We start from the raw sequence: 23,471 nt of genomic DNA, 5'->3' as shown, positions 1-23,471 counted from the left end.
CCCATCCACCGTTAGTAAGAATAGGCGTAACTTCATATACGGAAACTACCTAATACCACACAAGTCAACATTGTAATCGAACAGTGCAGACGGCGCCAGTTTGGACATACCTTCCGTAAACCATAACGCCACCAGCGAGTAGTAAATGCAGTACAAGCAAGATTTGGAAGGAATTTCAGGTCCTTTTAAAAGACGAAACACTGTGGGATAGATTTGTAGCTCTCCTGTTTTTCAGTGAACAGTAACGACAAAGTAAACTGCGGACTCCTTCCAGTCTAAACACAAATATTACCTAACTGTCCCAACGACCAAATTTTTGATAAATCTATCAGGAATCAGCACCGCCCACAGTGAAAGAGTGAATCAGTATGCTATTTTAGAAACAACAAGGTACCAGTAAAAGATTGAACAGTTGTGGAAAGTTCAAAATGGATGGTGAAAATTGGTCGAAACACTCCAAGAAATGTTACAGGGCATGCTGCGGATTCAAGTTCTAATTACCAGATTCGGGAAACCATTGTGGATATGCCAAACTACAAAGATCATAGTATACAAACTCACTCGGAGTAGACATCACATGTGTCACAAAAACGAAACTACGTCATTCTGTAAGAATGGGAAAAACTACTTTATGCATTCTAAAAAGAATACTGATTGCAAAATTCAAAGTCATTAAAGTCGTAAAACAAAAGTTTAAGGAAAATACTAAGAGAAAATGCAAAATAGCAACTTAGATGAAGAAGAAATAGAAGCAAACCTGTGAAGCTATAGGGAAAAGTTACAATCTCACAAAATTACACATCTAGCTGTATGGATGATTAGTGGAAACTATTGGATACCAGAAATTCATGAGTACCTAAAGAAAACTAGGAAAGCTTCAACTGCGGAACGAAGTCCTGAAACCAATTAAATGTCCGAAATTGGGTGAGAAGCCATCGTGGCAAATAGTGGAAGAAGCGATCGAAAAACAAATATGCATAGGAAAATAAGTGCCACATAAGTACAAAGGAGTCTATCGGTATGGTGAAACAAAATTTAAAGCGATAACATACTGTTTTACAAAAAATTTTGGTTAGTAAATAGTTTGGCTGGCTTTAACTTGGTAGTACTGGTCACTCGTTGCTCATGCCTTCGAAAAGAAGCCACGTCTAAACTTCTGTATGCACCGCAGTCTACAGCTATACTGATCCATATTGTTCCTGTATATTTTTGTAATGTTTTGCATTCGCCTTCCATAAGGCCATGTCGCAATTCCTCCTTTTGAAATCAAGCAAAAACATTTCCTTGGTCCAGCAGTCGACCCATTCGCTTGGGTGCAGGTGCTGCGCGCTTACATTTCATTTTAATTTGACATAATTGAGCCTTCCACTCCAGACTTCCCTGATTAATTTTTTACACGATCTTCCCTAATAATTCATAAAATAAGTTTCTCCATTGCTTGTTGGGCAACCTTCAGTTTCTGAATGAATGATTTCGCATTTAAAATCTCACACAAGTCAAAATTATGTACGAGGATTAAAAACTTCGAAGTTTTGGGAAAATTAAAATTTTCATTTCGAAATCTGTTCAGTTTACCAACAGAAAACTAATTCAGTTCTGTTCTTAGGTTTATTTCTGTTGTCAAAGTCGTCAGCCCTAAAACAAACAAAAAATATGATCCCCTGCTTTCTGTGACCACTTTCTAGTGTTTATCCTACATTACTTTAGCCACACTTCAAAGCCTACGTGCTCTAATAAGTCCTCCTACTCATTGCTTATTGTACATATTGTGGTTCCAGAATTAGACTTCCACTCTGCAGCGGAGGTCTGAAAGTTAGGAGACGAGGTACTGGCAGAAGTAAAGCTGTGAACACGGGTCGTGAGTCGCGTTTGGGTAGCTCAGTTGGTAGAGCACTTCCCCGCGAAAGGCAGAGGCCCGAGTTCATCTCGGTCCGGCACACAGTTTTAACCTGGCAGAAGCTTCATATAGTTGTTGCCACTCAGTTCCGTTTGCTGCTGCTTCTAGTTCATCCATGGACCATGTAGCTTGATTCGATATGCATTCTCGCCTTCTTGTAAACACACATTACATAACATGGTCCACGACAGATTTATGTCATAAAGGAATAACCAGCACCGAAAAACCGAAGGATAATATGTATGACTTGTTACAACAAAAATTTAACACTGAAAAAAAGTAAAGCATTTAGTGTCTGCATAAGTAGTAACAACAATAAAGTTGGGCAGTAAAATTTCCGATGGCAGCACTAAACGCCGCCCTTACCACTTAGGTTTATAAGAAGTTCTGTATTGATTTAATGAAAGGTCAAAGAAATGGCTTAAATCTTCCTAGAACGGCTGAAGGACTCCCTGAACTCAACATAGATCTTCGTTAAACGGCTTTTGCAATTCATACCTCAGAAATGATTCGCAATAAAACACGTTTCATAGTTTCTAGAAGCGCTTGCATACTAAAAACCTGAAATGTATCATAGCCTTGCTATTGAGTCAAGCAGTAAAACTGGCTCCCGGCGTATGAAAATAGAGGAAAAAGTAAGGATCAGTTCTGGAAATCATAAGTCGTCGCCCGTGTGGTTCAGCGACTGCTCACGCCAATCCCAACGAACCGAGGTAGCAGCGGAAATACTGCAGAGAAACCGAGGTGACTTCTTTAGCCATATAATCACAAGGATGAGAGCTGATTGTACTACTGTGACGCTGAGAGAAATGAGTAAAGCAAGCAGTGGGAACATACAGCAAAACGACTCCCACTAATCACCGGACAAGGTGGATAATGAATGTGTTACGGGAAGTTGTAAAGACGAAGTGTCGCGGGAAGCTATGCAAGAGCAGTGTTTCTGCTCCACAACGCCGTTCTGCGCACGACAGTCACACGTACTGCTTCTTTGAACTACAAAGTTTGGACCCAACTCCCCACCATATTCTCTCGATCTGGCATGCACGGAATCTTCCTGTTCCCATGGGTGAAAAAACAATTACTTAGAAGACATTTGCAGAATGAAGGGACCACTTTAGAGACTGAACTTTCTCTGAAGAGCCAAAATGCTAATTTCAACTGAGGTCTTCGCCAAGTCATCGCCGCGGGGTAGCAGCACTGTCTACAGCGTCTTGTCACGGTTCGCGTGACAGTAGTGTGTAAGCTTAGGGACCGATGACCTCAGCAGTTTGCTCCCATAAGACCTTACCACAAATTTCCAATTGCCAAGTCATCCATCCTTCCGAAAAAAAGTCGCATTGAAGGGTGAGTACATAGAGTGGGAGAACACCATCAAGCTTAAGTGTTGCTGCTGCATTTTTTTGAGGTGATAGTAGAAACGTTAACTACCGTCGTACGTGTGCTGCATCAGTTCCCCGTGCAGATACGGGTTTGTGTGTTGAGCGACGTTACGTTAGCTTGGATGCACGATGTGTCAAAGATTCCGACTATATAGAGGCTTCTACTTTACAAAATTTGTCACATGCAAGCGAGTTCCCGAAATGCGATACTAAGGCTGGGGAACGCAGTTGAACTACCAGTACTCGATTACTCGCATGATAAGGAGTCTCGTCCTGATGTTATCCTACCGTTCGGAAGAGTTACCTCCTGAACAACATTGGCAGAGGTAAAGATAATTTACAGAGTACCCTCAAGGAAGTGTGCTTGTACAATTACTGTTTACAATGTATATAAATGATGTAGTAGAAAGCGTCGGAAGTTCCCAATTTATGTGGTCGTCTATAAGAAAGCAGCAACGCCAGAAGACAGTTTCGATTTGCAAAATGACCTACAGAGAAATGATGAAAGGTACAGCGAATGGTGGTTCACTCTGTACGTTTATTTATGTAAGATAATGCGAACTTACAGGAAAAGAAATCCCGTACCGTACGATTACGCTACTTACGACAATTTGCGGTGAACATTAATTACCGTAGTAATATCTAGGAGCATATATTCGGAGCGAGTTTAAGTGTAAAGACTACATAAAACAAATAGTAGTAAAAACAGGAGGCAGACTGAGATTCATAAGAGACTTCAGGAAATGGCACTCAGGTAGAAGTACCCCCCGCCACACAGTCAGATGGCTTGAGTGGTATTGTAGGCGTAGACGTGTGAACCATAGTGTCTAATTTATTCAGAGGTGGTTTATTGTGTGAATATGACCTAGTACCTTACATAAGCCTGAACTGTAATTATTGATAGGAGTTACGCAAGCAGAGTCCGTGAACGAAGAGTTTCTTGCTACTTAGTCAATAAAGTGAAGGGAATTATTCTGTATCAGAAGGTGTAACAACCTCTGATAAGACTTCCGTAAATTAGCTTATTTTGTGAAAGTATTAAAAATACAGCCAGCGTATAAGGTGAATTATTCGACACACACAGCACTGCAAAATGTCCGTCTCCATTGGCATGGCATATTGTTTGTAGCTCATACTTTAGTGTATCGACTGTGGATTTTTTTTACTTCAAATCTGTAGTCCTCTATGAGAGCTTTTATCCTCCTGCGTTTTACATATCCTTTCAGAGACATTGTCATGTGCTGTGACAGATTAAACCACGTTCTAATAAACCTTCATCTAATGAACAGATTTTTATAATGGTCTCGATCCTGAGAGAGTTGTTACAAATTTTGGTACTGAGTGAATGAATGGGTGAATGAATGTTATTCTGGTACTAGGCAAGCCTATTCTTTTTGGCTTAGAAAGGCGGCAGACTTAGTACAAAACTTAAATATCATATCTCACGTTTATATACATAATATTAAAAACACTATGGATTATGCCAACTGCCTTGACCCTTCGTAATTAAACTTTTGATCCGTTTTCAAAAATAAAATGTAGGTACAGACTTGATAAATTTGTCAAATGTGTAGATATCTTGAACAGTTAACCTGCATTTCTCACTTTTACAGAATGAATATAAATAAATGTTCTCGTGTGTAGGATTGGTAAAGGAATACAACAAAAATATTAAATATTTGTTATTTTTTGAATTTTTTGTTGCTTTGCATATCTGCGAAACTGTATCTATATCGACACATTTTCCAATGCCCGTACACAAAGGTAAACAAAACAAACTTGTAATACTAAACAGAAGCTCATCAAAAAACAAAGAAATAGTGTTCGAAGCTTACGATGTTCCCACAGTACAAATAAGTGTAATTTAGTCTGATGTGGATGAATAGAAGCAGTTTCTTAATCTTTATAAGAGCACAAGTTAACTTTGCGTTTCTCATACGTCAAAGGAAGAGCCTCTTAATAAGAAAACCTTCGATGAGTTTGCGGGTGAAAATACCGCATACGCAAGTACAAGCAGTTGATCACTACCGAAGAATGGTACTAGTTCGTTGCTCTGTCAAGTGGAAGAAGTGTTAGTGCAAAAGTTTGACCTTGTCAACATTTTTCGCTCATGAATATATGTAATGACACAACTCACAACTGCTGTTGTTCTGTCATACACAATTCATTCTGCCGAAATTACTGTGCTGTTGATAAGGCACAGAGTAACTACTGATCGGAATCTTAACTGCTAATAAGAGCAAGCCTTCAGACAAGCTGAGGATGAGTAAGAGATGAGTGGGTGGCACATCTTATCTCTCTCAAACCTCAGGGAACGCACGCAAGTAGGAAAGAGAATGCAGCAGCTATTCAGAATTTCAAAATCATCTGAACGAACGACGTTCGCTGACAGAGCAGACGTTTTCCATCCGTCACTGACGCCGTTAGGAATATTAACCATTATTAAAATGACATTCCAACGCAAACGTTTACGTCATTCCAGACTGAGAAGATTAGATATCACGTTTGACATTTGGTTCGTTCATGATTCACAGAATGACGCCAAGACGTTAGAGTGAGTGTCACGCTTTTCGAGAACGGCAACGAATTGTGATGTGAAGCAATTATCAAGTTGAAAATCTTAACCCTACGTAAACAAAACTATGTATTGAAGAGTTTCCGAAATACTGTGACATCGTTAGGTACAACACAAAGTATAGTACAAATAAATGTTGCGTGGAGCGCATATTGACTTCAGGTGGATCACCCAAACTGATGTCAAGGTTCATCATTCATCAGTTACGAAGCTATTTTAGTAAATGTTTCAGAACTCTCCACCGAGGTGAATCTAACCTGCTCAGGCAAAGAAAAGAACCTACGTTAAATGTACGAGGGTTGGAACTGTAATAGTGGCAACTATTTATTTACAGCTCGTACAAAATAGATATGTTCCAAAGGTTTGCTGATCTTCAGAGTAGTCACCAGCATTGTGTATAACACGTTGCCAGCGATGTGGAAGTCATAGGATACTCTTAGCAGTGCCAGTTGTGTTGACAGTTCGAGCGTCGCGGTCTATTGCCCGACGAAGGTGTAGCAGTTCTGAAGCGAATGCCGTGAAGTGTTTCCTTCACTTTAGAAATAGAGTTGAACTCACGAGGGCTTCAATGAGGGGAGTGTAGTTGGTGGTATAGCACTTAGCAGCCCCATCAGTGAAACAAATCAGTAACAGCTTGCACTGCAAAATGCTGGTTAGGTCCTGCAGAAAGTGTCACGACTTCTGTTCCTAAGGTGGTCGTAGATTGTGTTCCAAAAATGAACAGCATAGAAACAGAAGTGATAACACTTTCTGCAGGACCTGAACATCATTTTGCAGGAGAATGCTCAAGCACGTACAGTGGAAGCTGTTACTGATTTGTTTGACTGCTGGGGCTGCTAAGTGCTATACCACCTACTGCACTCCTCTGACTTAAGCCCTCGTGAATTCAACTCCATTTCTAAACTGAAAGAAACACTTCGACGTTAGTTTCAGAACTGCTACAAATCCGTCGCCGGCCGTTGTGGCCGAGCGGTTCTAGGCGCTTCAGTCTGGAACAGCACTGCTGCTACGGTCGCAGGTACGAATCCTGTCTCAGGCATGGATGTGTGTGATGTCCTTAGGTTATTTAGGTTTAATTAGTTCAAAGTCTAGGCTACTGATGACCTCAGGTGTTAAGTCCCATAGTGCTTAGAGCCAGTTGAAAAAATCCGTCGGGCAATAGACCGCGCCGCTCGAACTGTCAACACAACAGGCACTGCTACGAGTATCCTACGACTTCCACATAGCTGGCAACGGGTTACACACAATGCTGGTGACTACTTTGAAGGCCAGTAAAACTTCGAAACATGTATCTATTTTGTACGAGCTGTAAATAAATAGTTGCCACTATTAGTTTTTTTTTTTTTTGGTCCGCCGCTCGTGATCTCGCGGTAGCGTTTTCGCTTCCCGAGCACGGGGTCCCGGGTTCGATTCCCGGCGGGTCAGGGATTTTCACCTGCCTCGAGATGACTGGGTGTTTGTGTTGTCCTCAATCATTTCATCATCATCATCATCATCCAGGAAAGTGGCGAAATTGGACTGAGCAAAGATTGGGTAATTGTACGGGCGCTGATAACCACGCAGTTGAGCGCCCCAGAAACCAAACATCATCTTCCCACTATTAAAGTTCCGGTCATCGTATGAGCAGTTTTTAAGACTTTGAATGAGCTGAACAGTGTTTCATATTTCACTTTAGTGGCTAGATGCTTTCACTAAGCCCGATGTTGATGTCTCGCTGCGGTCATCCTCACAGAATTCATGTAACACAAACATACATGACTGTTTGAAAAAATAAATTATATATATATATATATATATATATATATATATATATATATATATATATAATTTTTTCTTAAAGAAACCACGGTAGATTCCTTTCCCCAATGCGTGGCTTATCCATTCGTCAGTCTCTCTTAACTTTGTTTATAACAGGACAAAATACCTTGAAGGAAAAACTGACCTAATCTTGTATTTTCTTGCTTTACTCAGAAATACTAATACGCTAGTGCTTGACATGTCCATGGATTTTTCAGTGTACTGTGTACGGAGCAATGATAATGGTAATGAATGAGTGAATGAATGATACTAATATTTTAGACTGCCTACTTCACATAGTTTGAGTAAAACTTAACTAGACCCAGACCAGCGTTTAAAATACCAATGAAACAGTGTGTTCAAGTTTGTTGAACTTTTTTAGTGTATTAATACTGTGTAACGACAAAATAAAGCATTCATTAAAGCCACGAAAACTAAAACTCATAATCCACTGCGAAATTTATAGTCGTTCATAGCGACTATTCGGCTCTATATTGACTATTAAAGACTGTTCTTCTACCTGATCCGTTAGCATCTACGTCATAGCTGTATTTGTACCCAATAACGTGAAGTTATGCTCAATAGAAATACTAGAATTGTGAATAAAATGTTGGGTTGTGAAGTATATGATAGAGCAGAGATGGAGCGGTGAGATGGATTTCAGTTCCTCGCAATTAGTCTTAATCGAAGTTCAGTTTCCGAATATTGATAACATAGAATGTTGCATGGTAGAACACTGTCGTTTGAAAGAGAGAGATTTTGATGCATCCGGAAAATTACTGAGATTTCTTTTTAACTTTTGCCGCCATGTAATGCCTTTTACTTCGTGAGGTTGTTTCGAAAAAGTTGAGATTGGGTAGTCTAAGCTTACTGTGTACACTCGTTTGCGGGACAAAACGAGAAACATTTTACGTGAATTGTTTCCTTACTCCTCACGTTCTCCGTACACGAGAGGCTGTACAGACCTGAGTGGTGCACAACAGTAGGTTGTTTGCATTAGGCCAGTGTAGTATCTCTGCGATAACCGGCCGTTTTCGCGGCTTTGTCCCCGTGCCGACTCGCTGACTGATATTGCAGCCGATTGTAGCCTCACAGACTAAATGGGACATGGCCATTAAGATCTTTCAACCGGCGGAGGCAGTTGCGAATTGGCGTTCACTATGTGCAGGGGATTGCCAGTTGATCTGGCAATTGACACACGCTGTCAGCGAGGTCGCTGCTGTTGTCCTCGTTCGCTAAATCTTTAGGATTCACGTGAAGCTGACATTGCTGGCTAATTCGATCTGTAGACCTACAGTGGAATTCAAACTGAAATTAAAATTTAGTCACTATAAACTTCATGAATTAGGTTATATCATTTGCTCCAGTTAATTGAGAATCATGTTTCACGGTATTTTGCCATCCTGACACCTCACTGAAGTTTCAGACGCGCTTATCCACATCAACGTAAATCTGAAACCAAACGTAATACAAAAGTAGTAATAGCAGTGAATGTGGAATTCTGTGCTTATGCGAAATAATTATTCTGAAAACCCGATGACACTTCATTCTAATTAGTCTGTGGTACGAAAGTCTGAATAAAACAGAAGAGGGAAATAAAAGAAGTCTTTTTACAATATAGGATTTTAGTCTAAGAAGTCTCAAGACTTGCTGTTCAGCACATGAATTGCACATTCTATGTTGGCGTTGATCTTGCCTCCGCGGAGCGAACGGGACTACAAAGTTTTGCCGCATTGCGATTTTTCGACGTAAATGGCCATCAGCAGTAACCTGCCAAAATATTACCAAAACAGACTTCCTTGCCAAAAGCGACTGTTACGTAAATTTGCTAATATGGGGCCGTAGAATTCGCCTAGGAATTTCAGTGGCTCAATTCAGAGTGAGTTTGCATTGTGCAATGGTAAGACGCACTCACAGCAGAGAGGACAGCACTTCAAATCCGCCCGACCATACGAGTTCACGTTTTCCGTGACTTCGTTAATCGCTTAAGGCGAATGTGTGGATGGTTCCTTTGAAATCGCCAAGCTGAATCTCTGCGTCTTCCTCTTTCCTCAGCCCTAATGCCGTCTTTAAAGACGTTATCATCAGCCGGCCATTGAACCGTAATCTTCCTTCTTCAGTGGCTCACGAATTATCGTAACTACAACAACCCGTTAGCGAAGTCTTCAGATTTGTTAGTGATGGGAAATAATTACTGGGGTGGTTTAACTTTATCCTGTCGCTAAACCAACCTTGAATACCGTGTGTGACACACAAAAACTTATTATTAATGCGTTATTTGCTTGCAGCTTCTGTGGATTTGTATGTGAAGTCTAGTGATACATTACTTACAGACGTAATGCGAATAATCTTTGTGAAAGAAGAAAAAGTTTTCGGAAAAAACAGCAAGACGGTCGAGATTTAATTTTCAGTCAACTAACAGGTCAGTAGAAACAGAGCATAAACTCGCAATGGAGAAGGAAATTGGCCGTGCCTTTTCAAAGGAACTACTACAGCATTTGCCTTACGCGATGCAGGATAATAACAGAAAGCCTAAATCTTGATACCCAGGATTTGAATTTCCATCTTCTCGATTGAGACTCCAGTGTTAGAACCACTGTACCATCTCACTTGGTATCAACTGTGGGCATTTTGTATCAGCCAAGCGATGGTAATTTACTTTTATATACAAGTCTTATTTATTTCTCACACACGGTGGTCCATTGATTGTGGCCTGGCCAAATATTTCACGAAATCAGCGTCAAACGAAAAAACTGCAAAGAACGAAACTTGTCTAACTTGAAGGGGGAAACCAGATGGCGCTATGGTTGGCCCACTAGGTGGCGCTGCCATAGGTCAAACGGATATCAACTGCGTTTTTTAAAATAGGAACCCCCATTTTTATTACATATTCGTGTAGTACCTAAAGAAATAAAATTTTTTTTGTTGGACCACTTCTTTAGCTTTGTGATAGATGGTGCTGTAATAGTCGCAAACGTATAAGTACGGTATTTCCTTCGCGATATTTTACCCGTGTTAAAATAGACCGTTTACCAATTGCGGTAAAGGTTGATATAATGTTGATGTATGGCTATTGTGATCAAAATGCCCAACGGGCGTGTGCTATGTATACTCCTAGGTATCCTGGACGACATAATCCAAGTGCCGTTCGCCGGATAGTTACGTTATTTAAGGAAACAGGAAGTGTTCAGCCACATGTGAAACGTCACCCACGGCCTGCAACAAATGATGATGCCCAAGTAGGTGTTTTAGCTGCTGTCGCGGCTAATCCGCACATCAGTAGCAGACAAATTGCGCGGGAATCGGGGATCTCAAAAACGTCGGTGTTGAGAATGCTACATCAACATCGATTGCACCCGTACCATATTTCTATGCACCAGGAATTGCATGGCGACGACTTTGAATGTCGTGTACAGTTCTGCCACTGGGCACAAAAGAAAGTACTGGACGATGACAGACTTTTTGCACGCGTTCTATTTAGCGACGAAGCGTCATTCACCAACAGCGGTAACGTAAACCGGCATAATACGCACTACTGGGCAACGGAAAATCCGCGATGGCTGCGACAAGTGGAACATCAGCGACCTTGGCGGGTTAAAGTATGGTGCGGCATTATGGGAGGAAGGATAATTGGCCCCCATTTTATCGATGACAATCTAAATGGTGCAATGTATGCTGATTTCCTACGTTATGTTCTACTGATGATGTTAGTAAAAGATGTTTCACTGCATGACAGAATGGCGGTGTACTTCCAACATGATGGATGTCCGGCACATGGCTCGCGTGCGGTTGAAGCGGTATTGAATAGCATATTTCATGACAGGTGGATTGCTCGTCGAAGCACCATACCATGGCCCGCACGTTCATCGGATCTGACGTCCCCGGATTTCTTCCTGTGGGGAAAGTTGAAGGGTATTTGCTATCTTGATCCACCAACAACGCCTGACAACATGCGTCAGTGCATTGTCAATGCATGTGCGAACATTACGGAAGTCGAACTACTTGCTGTTGAGAGGAATGTCGTTACACGTACTGCCAGATGCGTTGAGGTTGACGGACGTCATTTTGTGGTATTTACAGCTAATCACACTGTAACAGCATGCGTTCTCTGAAATCAGTTCACAAAGATACATGTATGAAATTGGAACAACCGAAATAAAATGTTCAAACGTACCTACGTTCTGTATTTTAATTTAAAAAACCTACCTGTTACCAACTGTTCATCTAAAATTGTTAGCCAAATGTTTGCGACTATTACAGTGCCATCTGTCACAAAGCGAAGATAGTGCTCCAACTAAAACATCCGTATTGCTTTACGTACTACATGAATATGTAATAGAAAAATGGGAGCTCCTGTTATAAAAAAAAAGGCAGTTGATACCCGTTTGACCTATGGTAGCGCCATCCAGCGGGTGAACCATAGCGCCATCTGGTTTCCCCCTTCAAGCTAGACAAGTTTCGTTCTCTGTAGTTTTTTCGTTTGACGCATATTTCGTGAGATACTTGGCCCGGTCACGATTAGTGGACAACCCTGTATATAGGACCAGACTTACTGTAAAGCTTCACCAACTTGGAATCGCCATTTGTGATAAACTCCTCAAAAAATGAATGTTTGTTGGCACGATATTAAAATTTTTGAGGAGTAGGATCGGTGTGGCAGTATAGAGCTGAACCTAGGTTAATTTTTAATTTTTTTATTACTGCAGGTTACAGCTACAAATTCTTATTTGGTGACAAGTGTTGAAGCATTAGCTGCAGCAATTTTAGATTACATGCTGTTAAGGAAGTAGCATATGCATCTTCAGCTGTATTCTTGTAACAGAAAACTTTCCATCCATGGTTTCACAGTTGCATTTTTAATTCTTCTGCCGGATCCGCTGTCGATCGTTGTTATTTTCAGTTACTTTAAGGGAAGGGCAACGTATGCTCCTAGCCTCCGATGCTACAGTACTGCGCGCGCACACACAGTCGTACGAACAGTTCAGTACGACATGTTGAACGCGATATGAGAAATATCATAAGGCTGTGCGACCGTATTTTCCGTAATCGGAAAAATAAGTTTTACAGTCTGATCGATGTTCCAATAATTGTGGTAGCTACATGGAAAACCTAGCATTCATCTTGATCTGCAGCCTGAAAAAAGGAACCAGACGTATGTGATTTTAATTATGCAGCCATAACCTAACGTTCTTTGAACATGAGAAATAAATTAGTAGCGTAAAATTTACTTCAGCGGCAGGAATGTAACTGAGAACTTAGCCGAAGCTTTTCCATAATATGGTCAGTACAGTGGAAGCTTTCACTTTTACTGTATTTTCCCCCAGGTGAAACTTTAAAAACGGTTGTGTACTATCCGGACGTAGTACTGATACTCTCAGCGTCTTCCATCTGACGAGAGAGAGAGAGAGAGAGAGAGAGAGAGAGAGAGAGAGAGAGAGAGAGAGAGAGAGACTCAGACTCTGAGACTCTACACGCCATTGTCAGTGGAGACGGGAGGCGCTTATGAAACGTGCTTTATCAGGTAAAAGCTCTGAATGTTAAGAGCCAGCTTTGGGCGAGCCGTTCAACCGACCACGTATCTTGCATTTTAGCACGGCGCCGCCTAGCCTTACGCCGACTTATCAAGAGGCAGTTAACTCGACTGACACTGACAAACACGTGCTGCTAATTCGTGTAACGCACTACGCGTGAAAGTACGTACAGTCCGAAAAGAGTCGAGGCGACAACTTTGAATCTAGTATTAGTAACAAATCTGAAGAGTTTATAAAAGCGTAGGGTTCATTTGGTTTGGCGTAAATAGTGAGATGAACGTGCGAGGTCTGACTCGCATATCCAAACAATAACTTAAACGAGCTACGTGACAAATGGACACTTACAAAAGTTATTCATTGCTCAAGACTCAATGTTTAAATTACGTGTTAGACTATAACTAGGGGATGCTGAAGCCTTTTCTTTATCAAGATAGTTATCTATTCGAATGCCGAAACTCTGAGTAAAATTCTCCTTGTCAACTGGACAAACATAATCAAAAGTGCTAAAATACTGTAATACTCTAAGAGATTAAGGGCAACATTTTTAGGTCTAGTTCTAATTTTAAGGTAATGTTAAATACTAACTTAATGGCAAATAATACTAACCGCTGTAAAGATTCATTGCAACAAACACTAAAATAATGTTTGCTCTACGCTTTTTTAAAACAAAAAGATAAACTGGTGGCTTTCAGAAAAAAAATTCACTGTAAATAACCAGTTTAAAAACATGTTGGTTGCACGGACTTCTGTATCTTCTTAAAAGACCAAAAATGTGATAAGTGAGGTTCAATAGGGAAAAACTTGTTTCTCCTTAGGTTAGTGGCTCAGCGGGTGCCAGACTGTGAATCCAGTGATAAATGGTCCGGTCTCCAGATTGTCCTCGGAATTCTTAATCGCCTGTAGCTTCATTCTGTATGTGTCAGAAATGTTAAGCTGCATCACGGTTCGAAGTCTACGTTAAACTATAGATCTCCTTGTAAGAGGAGAATTAGGATTTAACTTCCCGCCGCCGAAGGGTTCATTACAGATGAAGTGTAAGCTCAGAATGGGGAGGGTGAGAAGATATCATCAGTGCTCTTTCATAGGACCATCCTGACATTCACCTTAAGTGAATTAGTGGAATAATAGAGAACCTAAATCTGGATGGCCGATTGAGTTTTGAAAACGCCTTCTTCCAGAATAAGTGTCGAGTGTCTTACCACTGAGCCACCTCGTTTCAACGGGCTCCTTTTCTGACTGGGTAAGTAAGTTCAAAGGCAGGAGTTCCACGTTCCATGCACCAGTTTAGGCGATCGTAATGGCGTGGAACAGGACATTTTACATTCATATATAAATGTGGCTACGTTTTAATCATTTAAAAGATTTTGTTTTCATTGTGTCTGTGACTAGTGAAGCTCTTGTGCGTTCAAATAAAACTTCGGTTTAGTAGGTGCGTGCTATTGTGCTTTGACTGCATGTACATAGTTTAAATGGTTCGTTGCCGCCTGCAACTGTTAATTTTTTGTGTATTCGTTGTATGCTTCCACAGTTTTGGTATTAGACTATTGTAGAGTAACTTTACAAAACATAGATCGATTGCACGTTACGCTATACAAGCCTCCGCAACTGTATCGGTTGCAAAAGTGATCACCGTCATTTTCCTTAGGAGTACAGGTATCGTCATAAGATCGATATCCCTAACACCGCTAGTACGGGTACACGTCACAGTTAGTGAAATTGAATATATTCCACGTACCATCGCACTTCCCCCACACGTTATGGTCCAGAATATGTAATGTTATGGGACTACCTAAATGCTATTTCAAAGGTAGTGCGGCCGTAACATGTTGTTGAGTGCTATGGTATGTGAAATACACCCGATTTTAAAAACTGATGTGCACCCGTATTAACGGTTCCAGTGATAAAAATTTTATGACGACACCAGCATTCGTGACTATAATGACGGTGACCACTATCGAAATATACACACCTGCAGAAAATTGTATGGCATAATGTGCCAGCCTTGACATTTTTGTACATAAAGAGAGACTGCGGCCGGTGGCACTGAATCGTTCCAACAGTTCATCCTACCCACGGACCCAGTCTCAGTGAAGTTCACTGATGTAAATACACACACACATACACCCGTGACTCCGCTGATGCAACCTGTTGCGCGGGGCGTGAATCCTAAGCAAGGCTAGTTTCCATTCCATTTCCACAGTTTAAGATACGGGTATAATTTTGCTGTCGCAAGTACATAAAGATCGAATACGCAAGTGGTATCGGTGGACGAACTGTAATTAAAGACGTTCCCACCGAGCGAGGTGGCGCAGTGGTTAGACACTGGACTCGCATTCGGGAGGACGACGGTTCAATCCCGCGTCCGGCCATCCTGATTTAGGTTTTCCGTGATTTCCCTAAATCACTCCAGGCAAATACCGGGATGGTTCCACTGAAAGGGCATGGCCGACTTCCTTCCCCGTCCTTTCCTAATCCGATGAGACCGATGACCACGCTGTCTGGTCTCCTTCCCCAAAACAACCAACCAACCAACCAACCAAAGACGTTCCAGCCAAGAGTGTTCTGAAGCGGTCTTCCAGAATTCGACCGGTTTAGTACATACGCAATAATAGTGGCTTCAGCTATGGGTATTAGTTGTTACACATATCTGAACGGTTTCAGGGGTACAATACACAATCTTCAGGTCCCTAGGTACAGCAAACGTATTGTTCAACATACTGCACAAAACCAGTGTTAAAATAGTGAAGACATGAATTACAAAAAGACTCTCCAAGGTAACATTTTTATTTCTCGTTTTAGGGAACCAACAGTCTATACTATAGATGAAAGAGATTGTTGAAGACTTTATTACTCTTGAATATAATAAGATTTACATTTAAGTTTTTTTGGAACTGTAACACATTTTAAAAAGAAACTATCCTTACAATGAAGAAATGCTACTTGTAATACAGCAGGTTACATTAAGTTAGCTGCGATACGCCACACAGTTCATCCAACTAACGCAGGTATGCAATTTGGAGTGAAGTTTTTGTAAGTATGGTATATTGTAACAGTGAGATCAGATTTCGTGTATGTAACAACATATATTTCTCGATGGACAGGCCTCTGTGATGACCGTTTTCTTTATGCGACCGATAAAGTGTTCTGCCACATAAGCTTCACTTTTAATCCTTCATATTTGTTTAATCAGTTCCTTCAGTCACAACCCTGGCTATGGTCATTACCATACAGCACTTTGGTATACGTATTTTGTTATGTGGAGCCATATAATTCCTACTGAAATTCTTTCTCGATACTCACCGAACTCTTCACTTTCCTACTAAAGCCACTTAAGTCATTCTGTCACACTGCGTCTGCGTGGTACTGCGGGGCAATTTACGTCTCTCCCCAGTGGTTTCGTCAGAGATTAAACACCGTGCAATATTAATCATGTTACTACGGAAGTCTGTGGATCAGACATTTTAAGATCTTAATTCCTACTGAGAACTGCGATGCAGTCGTATTCTCCACAGACGAAATGTATTTAGAAACAATTAGATTACCGTAACATATTAATAGCAACAGATAATCCAGATTATATCACATTCCGCAGACATAGATGGTCATGGACTCTTACTAGAAGTATAATGATATTCTCGCGTTGAACACGTGATAAGCATTCGTTGTAGAGGTGATCATTTTTGACTCTCCATACGAACTTACACATTGTGATTTAATACGTATACTATACTCCTTATAGTAAAACAGACTGAACTGATGCTCACGTCAACCCACAGATATCACATGCTATATTTATTACACCACTATAAATCAGAGAAGTCAGCTTCCGGAATGATAAACATGTAGAAGTATTTATCCTTTTACCACATTAAATTTAGTTACATAGACGAAATTGTATCTCATTGCTTTATGCCACACATTCCGCCTGGCGGATTAGTATCGAGGACTGGTGTGCCGGGCAGCCTGTGGATGGTTTTTAAGGCGGTTTTCCATCAAGCTTCCCGAATGCGGGCTGGTTCCGCTTATTCCGTCTGTTACACCATTCGGCGATTGCTGCACAACTGGGGCCGAACAGCACAATAACCCTGGGTTCGGTGTTAAGCGGCAGTGGGGTGGGTGGACTGCTGTGGCCTGTTGTGAGGTTGTGAACCACTGAGGGCTACGGCGGGACGAAGCGTCTCCGTCGTTTCTAGGTCCCCGGTTCAATAAACACACACAGTACAACACTACACTTACAGAAATTCCACTAAAAATCTTTTACTTACCTTAGTTGGACGAAGTGTGTGGGGCATTGCTATATAGCCACATCTAACCTGTTACATTACAAATAGTGTCTCTACCCTATATGGAAAGTTTAACATGTTTGAGCTCCAACCAAATTAACTGTGAATGTTATGTTATACACAAGAATAATGAAGTCCTCAAAAACCCTATATACCTACAGTACGTGCTGTTTGGCCCTCCAAGAAAACAAAAATTACTAATTTTTTAAAATACACACAGTGTAACTGATGGTTTCACTATTTAATAGTGTTTGCTCGTATACTGTGTTACGCTGCACATTTCTTGTACTTACAGACCTGAAGATGAACCGTACCACAGAAACTGGTCGAACATAAATAAAAACACACAAAGGCGAAGGCATCATTATTGCAAATAAACACAGCAACTGCCGTCCCCGTAATAGTCATAAGATGAATGTATCTAAATAAGTTCGGTTCGTTTCCTACGACGTGTTAGGCTGTGGCCGAGCGGTTCTAGGCGCTTCATTCCGGAACCTTGCTGCTGCTATGGTTGCAGGTTCGAATCCTGCCTCGGGCATGGATGTGTGATGTCCTTAGGCTAGTTAGGTTTAAGTAGTTCTAAGTTCGAGAGGATTGATGACCTCAGATGTTAAGTCCCGTAGTGCTTAGAGCCATATGAACCATACATGAACCTACGACGTGTTAATATTTATGCGAATGCTGAATGTAGATCAGTAGTGTATATTAATCAAAATACGCTTCGTTCTTGGAGATTAAAATGGAAAGAAAGGTAAAACACGGCGGTAGCAATCACCCTAAATTTCCTGCAAAACCATAAAGGGGCCATCCAACTTGGCTTAATAATACTATATCATGCTTTCGCCCCGTAAGATAATACAGAGCCTTCGAACTAAGCTCAGATCGCTAGCGCACTGACTGGTGATCAGTTGGTGTACCTTAGCCATTATCCTGACATATCAGAGCGAGCGAAGTTCCTTCTAACAGAAATAATCAGGCTTGCTGCAACCGTGTCGGACACAATCATTCCCAAACTTCTGAATCATTGCTGTGATGCCATAATGTGTACATCTTTAGCGTGCGATAGCGTCTTGTCCACAAGGCTACTGTGGGGCAGTACTTAACCACTACAGCTTTCTTTCCCTGTAAAATAAGCGCAATAATGGTTCAAATGGCTCTGAGCACTATGGGACTTAACTTCTGAGGTCATCAGTCCCCTAGAACTTAGAACTACGTAAACCTAACCAACCTTAGGGGATCACACACATCCATGCCCGAGGCAGGATTCGAACCTGCGACCGTAGCGGTTCCAGACTGAAGCGCCTAGAACCGCTCGGCCACTCCGGCCGGCTAAGTGCAATAATTCTGTTACTTATTGCAGATAGAGATTATGTTGGCGCCGTATGACCGTTGGTACTCATAGTTCAGAGTACTGAACGTTGCTGAGAGAGATCACATATAGCAGCTAAGTAAGATTTCGGTATACAGAGTGGAGCAGTTCTTCCTGGATGAAAGTGAGAAAGAACGAATGTAAGAAAATTGTCTCCAGCTGTTACCAATCCCCAGTTCATATGCTACGAATTAGTGCACGCAAACGTGGAAGTAGCCACGACATGTACATAGAACATGAACTGATGACCCAAAACGTAATGACTACCTGCTTTATGGCTTGTTTTTTCCGTCTTCAGAATGAAATGCATCGGTGCTTCTGCGTGTCCTTGGTACAACAGTTTGTTGGTAGGTTTGTGGAGGTATATGGTATTAGACGCCTACGTACAGGTCATGCAATTTGCATAAATAACGAGCTGCTGAATAGCGTACGCGATGATGGTGCCCGATGGTGACCCAGATATGTTCCATAAGATTTACATCAGGAGAATTTGGTCGCCGAGACATCGACGTAAGTTCACTATAATGTTCCTCAAACCACTGTAGCACGTTTCTGGCTCAGACACAAGGATAATAATACTGCTGAAAAATGACATCGCCCTCGGGGAAGGCATCAAACATGAAGGGATGCAGGTGATTCGCAGCTGTCAGCGTGTCTTAGATTACGACAGGTTCCATGCAAGCGTCGGAGAACGTTCCCCACGTCCTGACATGAGCAACTACAATTATGACATTTGCATGGTGACAGCTCTGCGTAGGCTCGATCCTGTTTTGCGTTCATTGGTCTGAATCGAAGAAGAAGAAGAAGAAGAAGAAGAAGAAGAAGAAAACCAGATTTGTAGGTATATTATCCCGGGGTGTCCAGCGTATCTACAAGGAATGGTGCACCACTTGCTGCCATGTAACGTGGCGTAAGAACACTGATCATAAACATCTTACACAACAGGAACCCGAGACTAGTGTCATACGCTGCCAATGACAACACTAGACAGGAATTGCCGCATTTAATGAAGTCAGATGCATCTCGACCAATGTCAGAACTGCATGCAGTGCACATTGATTCAGTATACTGCAAAAGAACGTTACCGGGAGAGGCACATAAAAGCTACTCTTGACTTGGCCAAACGAGGCAAAGTGGACAGTAGCTAACTGAAGCATGTAGTGTGGTCCGAAGAGTTGTGATTCTGCTACGTTGTGTGCAGCGAGAATCCAAATGCGGCCTTCAACCCGCAGTGTGTGGAGAGCGTGCTGCAGGTCGGCGGTATTACGAGGTTTTCAGCGTGTTCTCCGCAAGACTTATTTAGTGTACAGTGAACATGAACCAGGATTCATTCATTAAATTTTGCGAGTCCAGCCGCACACACCCTTCCTACCTTCATTCCTCTTTCAATGTTTCGGCCATATGTCTTCCGGCCATCTTTATAGTGAGCCAACTGAAGGTACGACACCCAGCAGTACTTACTCTGTTGTTCCAGACTACAGAAAAGACAAGCGCTAGACTCAGATGGGAGGCAGAGAGTACGCATAAATTGAAACTGTTGCTGCTCGGTCGATCCATGCTGGGATATCAGTGTATCATTATTAGTTGCACTCTCTAAATGTAATGGATCAGTTATTACGCCGCGAGAACATCAAGATGCACATGAACCAGGATGCTGAAAAACCATTCTCAGTGTTGCCCTTTCTTCTCCATCTTCATGATTACTATGCTTATGAACATTATCGTGATCACGATAATAGCCCTTTTCGCAGGGCTGCACGCACACGTTCCTGGTTTCACGAACACTCGGTCAATCTATTGCAACTCGACTGGCTCGCTATATCAAACGGCAGAAAATGTGTGGGACTATGTGGAACAGCTGGAATAGCTTAGCAGTAAACATCGCCGCAGTCCGATAGCTCTGGAATCTATTGATTGAGGCATTTCAGCTGGGTATGGCGTATCTGAAGAAAAATTACGGCAGTCTTCTTTGCCGAATTCAGGTGATTACAGGAGTAGGGGTGGTGGTATACGGTATTAGTGAGATATGGCCGAGCGTTGAGATTTTTTTTCTGTTAAAGCGTATATTTTACGTTTTAGTAAATTAAGACGATAGCAGCTCTTCTGGTGTTGAGGTTCCTTCTGGTGTTGAGGTTCCTTCTGGTGTTGAGGTTCCTTCTGGTGTTGAGGTTCCTTCTGGTGTTGAGGTTCCTTCTGGTGTTGAGGTTCCTTCTGGTGTTGAGGTTCCTTCTGGTGTTGAGGTTCCTTCTGGTGTGCAACCAAAAAAGTTATGACGACACATGCTATAGAATCATTTTAGTATTTCATATGAATATTTGCCTCACACTGAGTTCGAGACGGTTGGTGTGTTGCAGCGGTCGCTGTTGGACCTGATGTAAGAAGAGGAATGAAGCAGTGAGCATGTACGCCCGGAGGACGTGGCTGCTGCGGCTGAGCGTGTGCCTGAACGTGGTGGTCCTGCTGTACGCATGCTCGTACCTCGCCACCTCTCGCAATGGTGTCGACTTCGTGGAGGAGACGGTGTCCGGCCGCAGCCTGGCGGCGCTCGACACGGCGCAGCTACCCGTGTCCAGCGCGGCCGACGCCACGTCGCGCCCGCCGCCCAACGAGCAGCAGCCGCCTCTCAGTGCCGTCAGTACCTCGCTCTAGTCTTCCACAATAACCTCCCGCATAAACTGAGGTTTTGCCGAATTAATGATACAGCTAAGCAAAAGTATGCAGTAAGTTGGAGCTACTTAGTGATTCAACCATTGGAAGCAGGGGAGATCATTTAATCTGGGCAGTCATTGCGTTCCATAAGGTTCAATATTAGGTCCATAACACGTAATAAATAAGCAGAACAGTTTCTTTTTCAATGACGCTAATACTGGAATCAGTCCATACATACATGTAGCAATAGAACAAATAAGGCTTTAAAACTGTTATTGCGTAGTTTTCTGCAAATTCTCTCTAAATTTCAAAAGAAACAGTGTATTCAATTTCGCATATGAACACCAGTGATAAATGAAACACTTACGAGGAAGTAACTAGGGTGGAAACTGTAAGACTTATAGGTGTCCATATCGGTTAGAACTGAAACTGGAAATAACACATTCGTGAACTAAAAAACCCTCAGCTCAGCTCAGCTTCGAATCACTGCAGATCTTGGAGAGACAAATCAATGGCGTTCTTTACGTATTCTAAATCAGCAGTGTCGTATAGAATTATGTTCTGGAGCCACTCGCCTTTAAGAAAAGTTCTCACTGCTTAAAAACGTGCTGTAAGAATTTGGTTACCACTCACGGTAATCTTCTAGACATGTTTTGAGTTAAACATTTTTATTACTGTTTCAGTGTATACAGGGTTGTCATTTTAACTTCAGACAAATATCTCGAAAACAATGCATGTGAAGTTATTAGAGAGGGGTACATCTGTCCGTTCCAAAACTGGCAACCACCGAATCACATTCTGGCGTGGGCGGGGTCAACGTTGTACTTCCAAATGGGAAACCCCCGTTCTTGTTGTAATTCGGATGTTACGCCAAAAAATACGTACGGTTTACTCAAACCATTGTTTCCCATTCGTGGTATGTGACGCTGTAATCTACAAATTCAAGTGCACCTGTTTCTGCAATTAAGAAACGACGCATGTGATTCTGCATTTAATTTACGATCTAAATGTAAACCTTTGTGCTCTAACGGTTGATACGCCAGAAATTTGCTTTAGTGTTGCAAATTGGACTGTACAGTACAGTACGGTTAGCCGTTTAAGTCTGTTGAGGGACTACGTTCAGCGTCATCCAGGAAAAAGACGTGTATGTAGTAGTTTCCTGTTACTATCTGGATGCTTGACATCCTAAACGAATTCTAAATTACGTTTACCATATAAGAAACTTCATAAACCGAGAATACCGAGATGTGGATTAAAAACTCGCACACAATGAGTTAAGTACCGATTTTTGCTAGGGTTTCAAAATATATACTGGCCGCGACAAAACTGATCAAAATAAAAGGGCAACAGAAAATGTTTTCATGGACTTGGCAACATCCGTACTGAATAAGAGATACAGTTTTGTCTCTTGACAACTGGTACTCTCCCCCAACTATTTTTTAAAATTACCCATGAAAACAGATGGTGTTGAGACAATACGCAGCAATAGGCAAAAGTGCCAAAAATATTCAAAAACTGATTTCAAAGGAAAGTTTTAATGATTTGTTGGCCCTGAGACGGAAAGACGCGTCGTGTGTGTGACATCAACGAAACTCTTAAGCGCAGAGATGGTTGAACACACAAACAAACCGTTAAGAAAAAAAAATTAAGCCCAAATGCATCCTCGAATATAATAAGGAATGGGTGGAATTGATCGTCAAGATCAGGTATTGGCCTGTTTCCCCAATAATGAGCAAAACTGTCGAAGGGCCCGAAAACCTTTTTTTATGGTGGGTGTGATGTGGCTGTGGTCAATACGTACCTTATGCATGAAACAATACATCTTCAAACGAAGGAATCCTAGTCCATTACCGAATAAACACAGCGAATGTAATTTTAAAAAATGTCCCATTATCGGACTACGAAAAGAGTGGAAAATTTTCACTAGGTGAAACACCACTTCAACTCCCAGCGCAGTATTGGGCCTATTTACCACGACATATCATTCCGGC

General features: G+C 41.7%; 1 protein-coding gene across 3 annotated transcripts in view; it reads left to right on the top strand.

The window, feature by feature from the left end:
• Window positions 1–23,471, top strand: part of LOC126183494 (beta-1,4-glucuronyltransferase 1) — a 305,160-nt gene that overhangs the window by 256,454 nt on the left and 25,235 nt on the right. For all 3 annotated transcript variants that reach the window (XM_049925528.1, XM_049925526.1, XM_049925527.1), the window contains exon 3: window positions 21,186–21,462. In XM_049925528.1, coding sequence (XP_049781485.1) covers window positions 21,232–21,462 — 231 coding nt within the window. In that variant the 5' untranslated portion in view covers window positions 21,186–21,231. The remainder of the gene's footprint in view (window positions 1–21,185; window positions 21,463–23,471) is intronic.

Source organism: Schistocerca cancellata, chromosome 4 (genome assembly GCF_023864275.1).
Source record: "Schistocerca cancellata isolate TAMUIC-IGC-003103 chromosome 4, iqSchCanc2.1, whole genome shotgun sequence".
NCBI lineage: Eukaryota > Metazoa > Arthropoda > Insecta > Orthoptera > Acrididae > Schistocerca > Schistocerca cancellata.
Note: the sequence above shows the minus strand (reverse complement) of the source record. Positions and strands in the feature narration are given on the sequence as shown.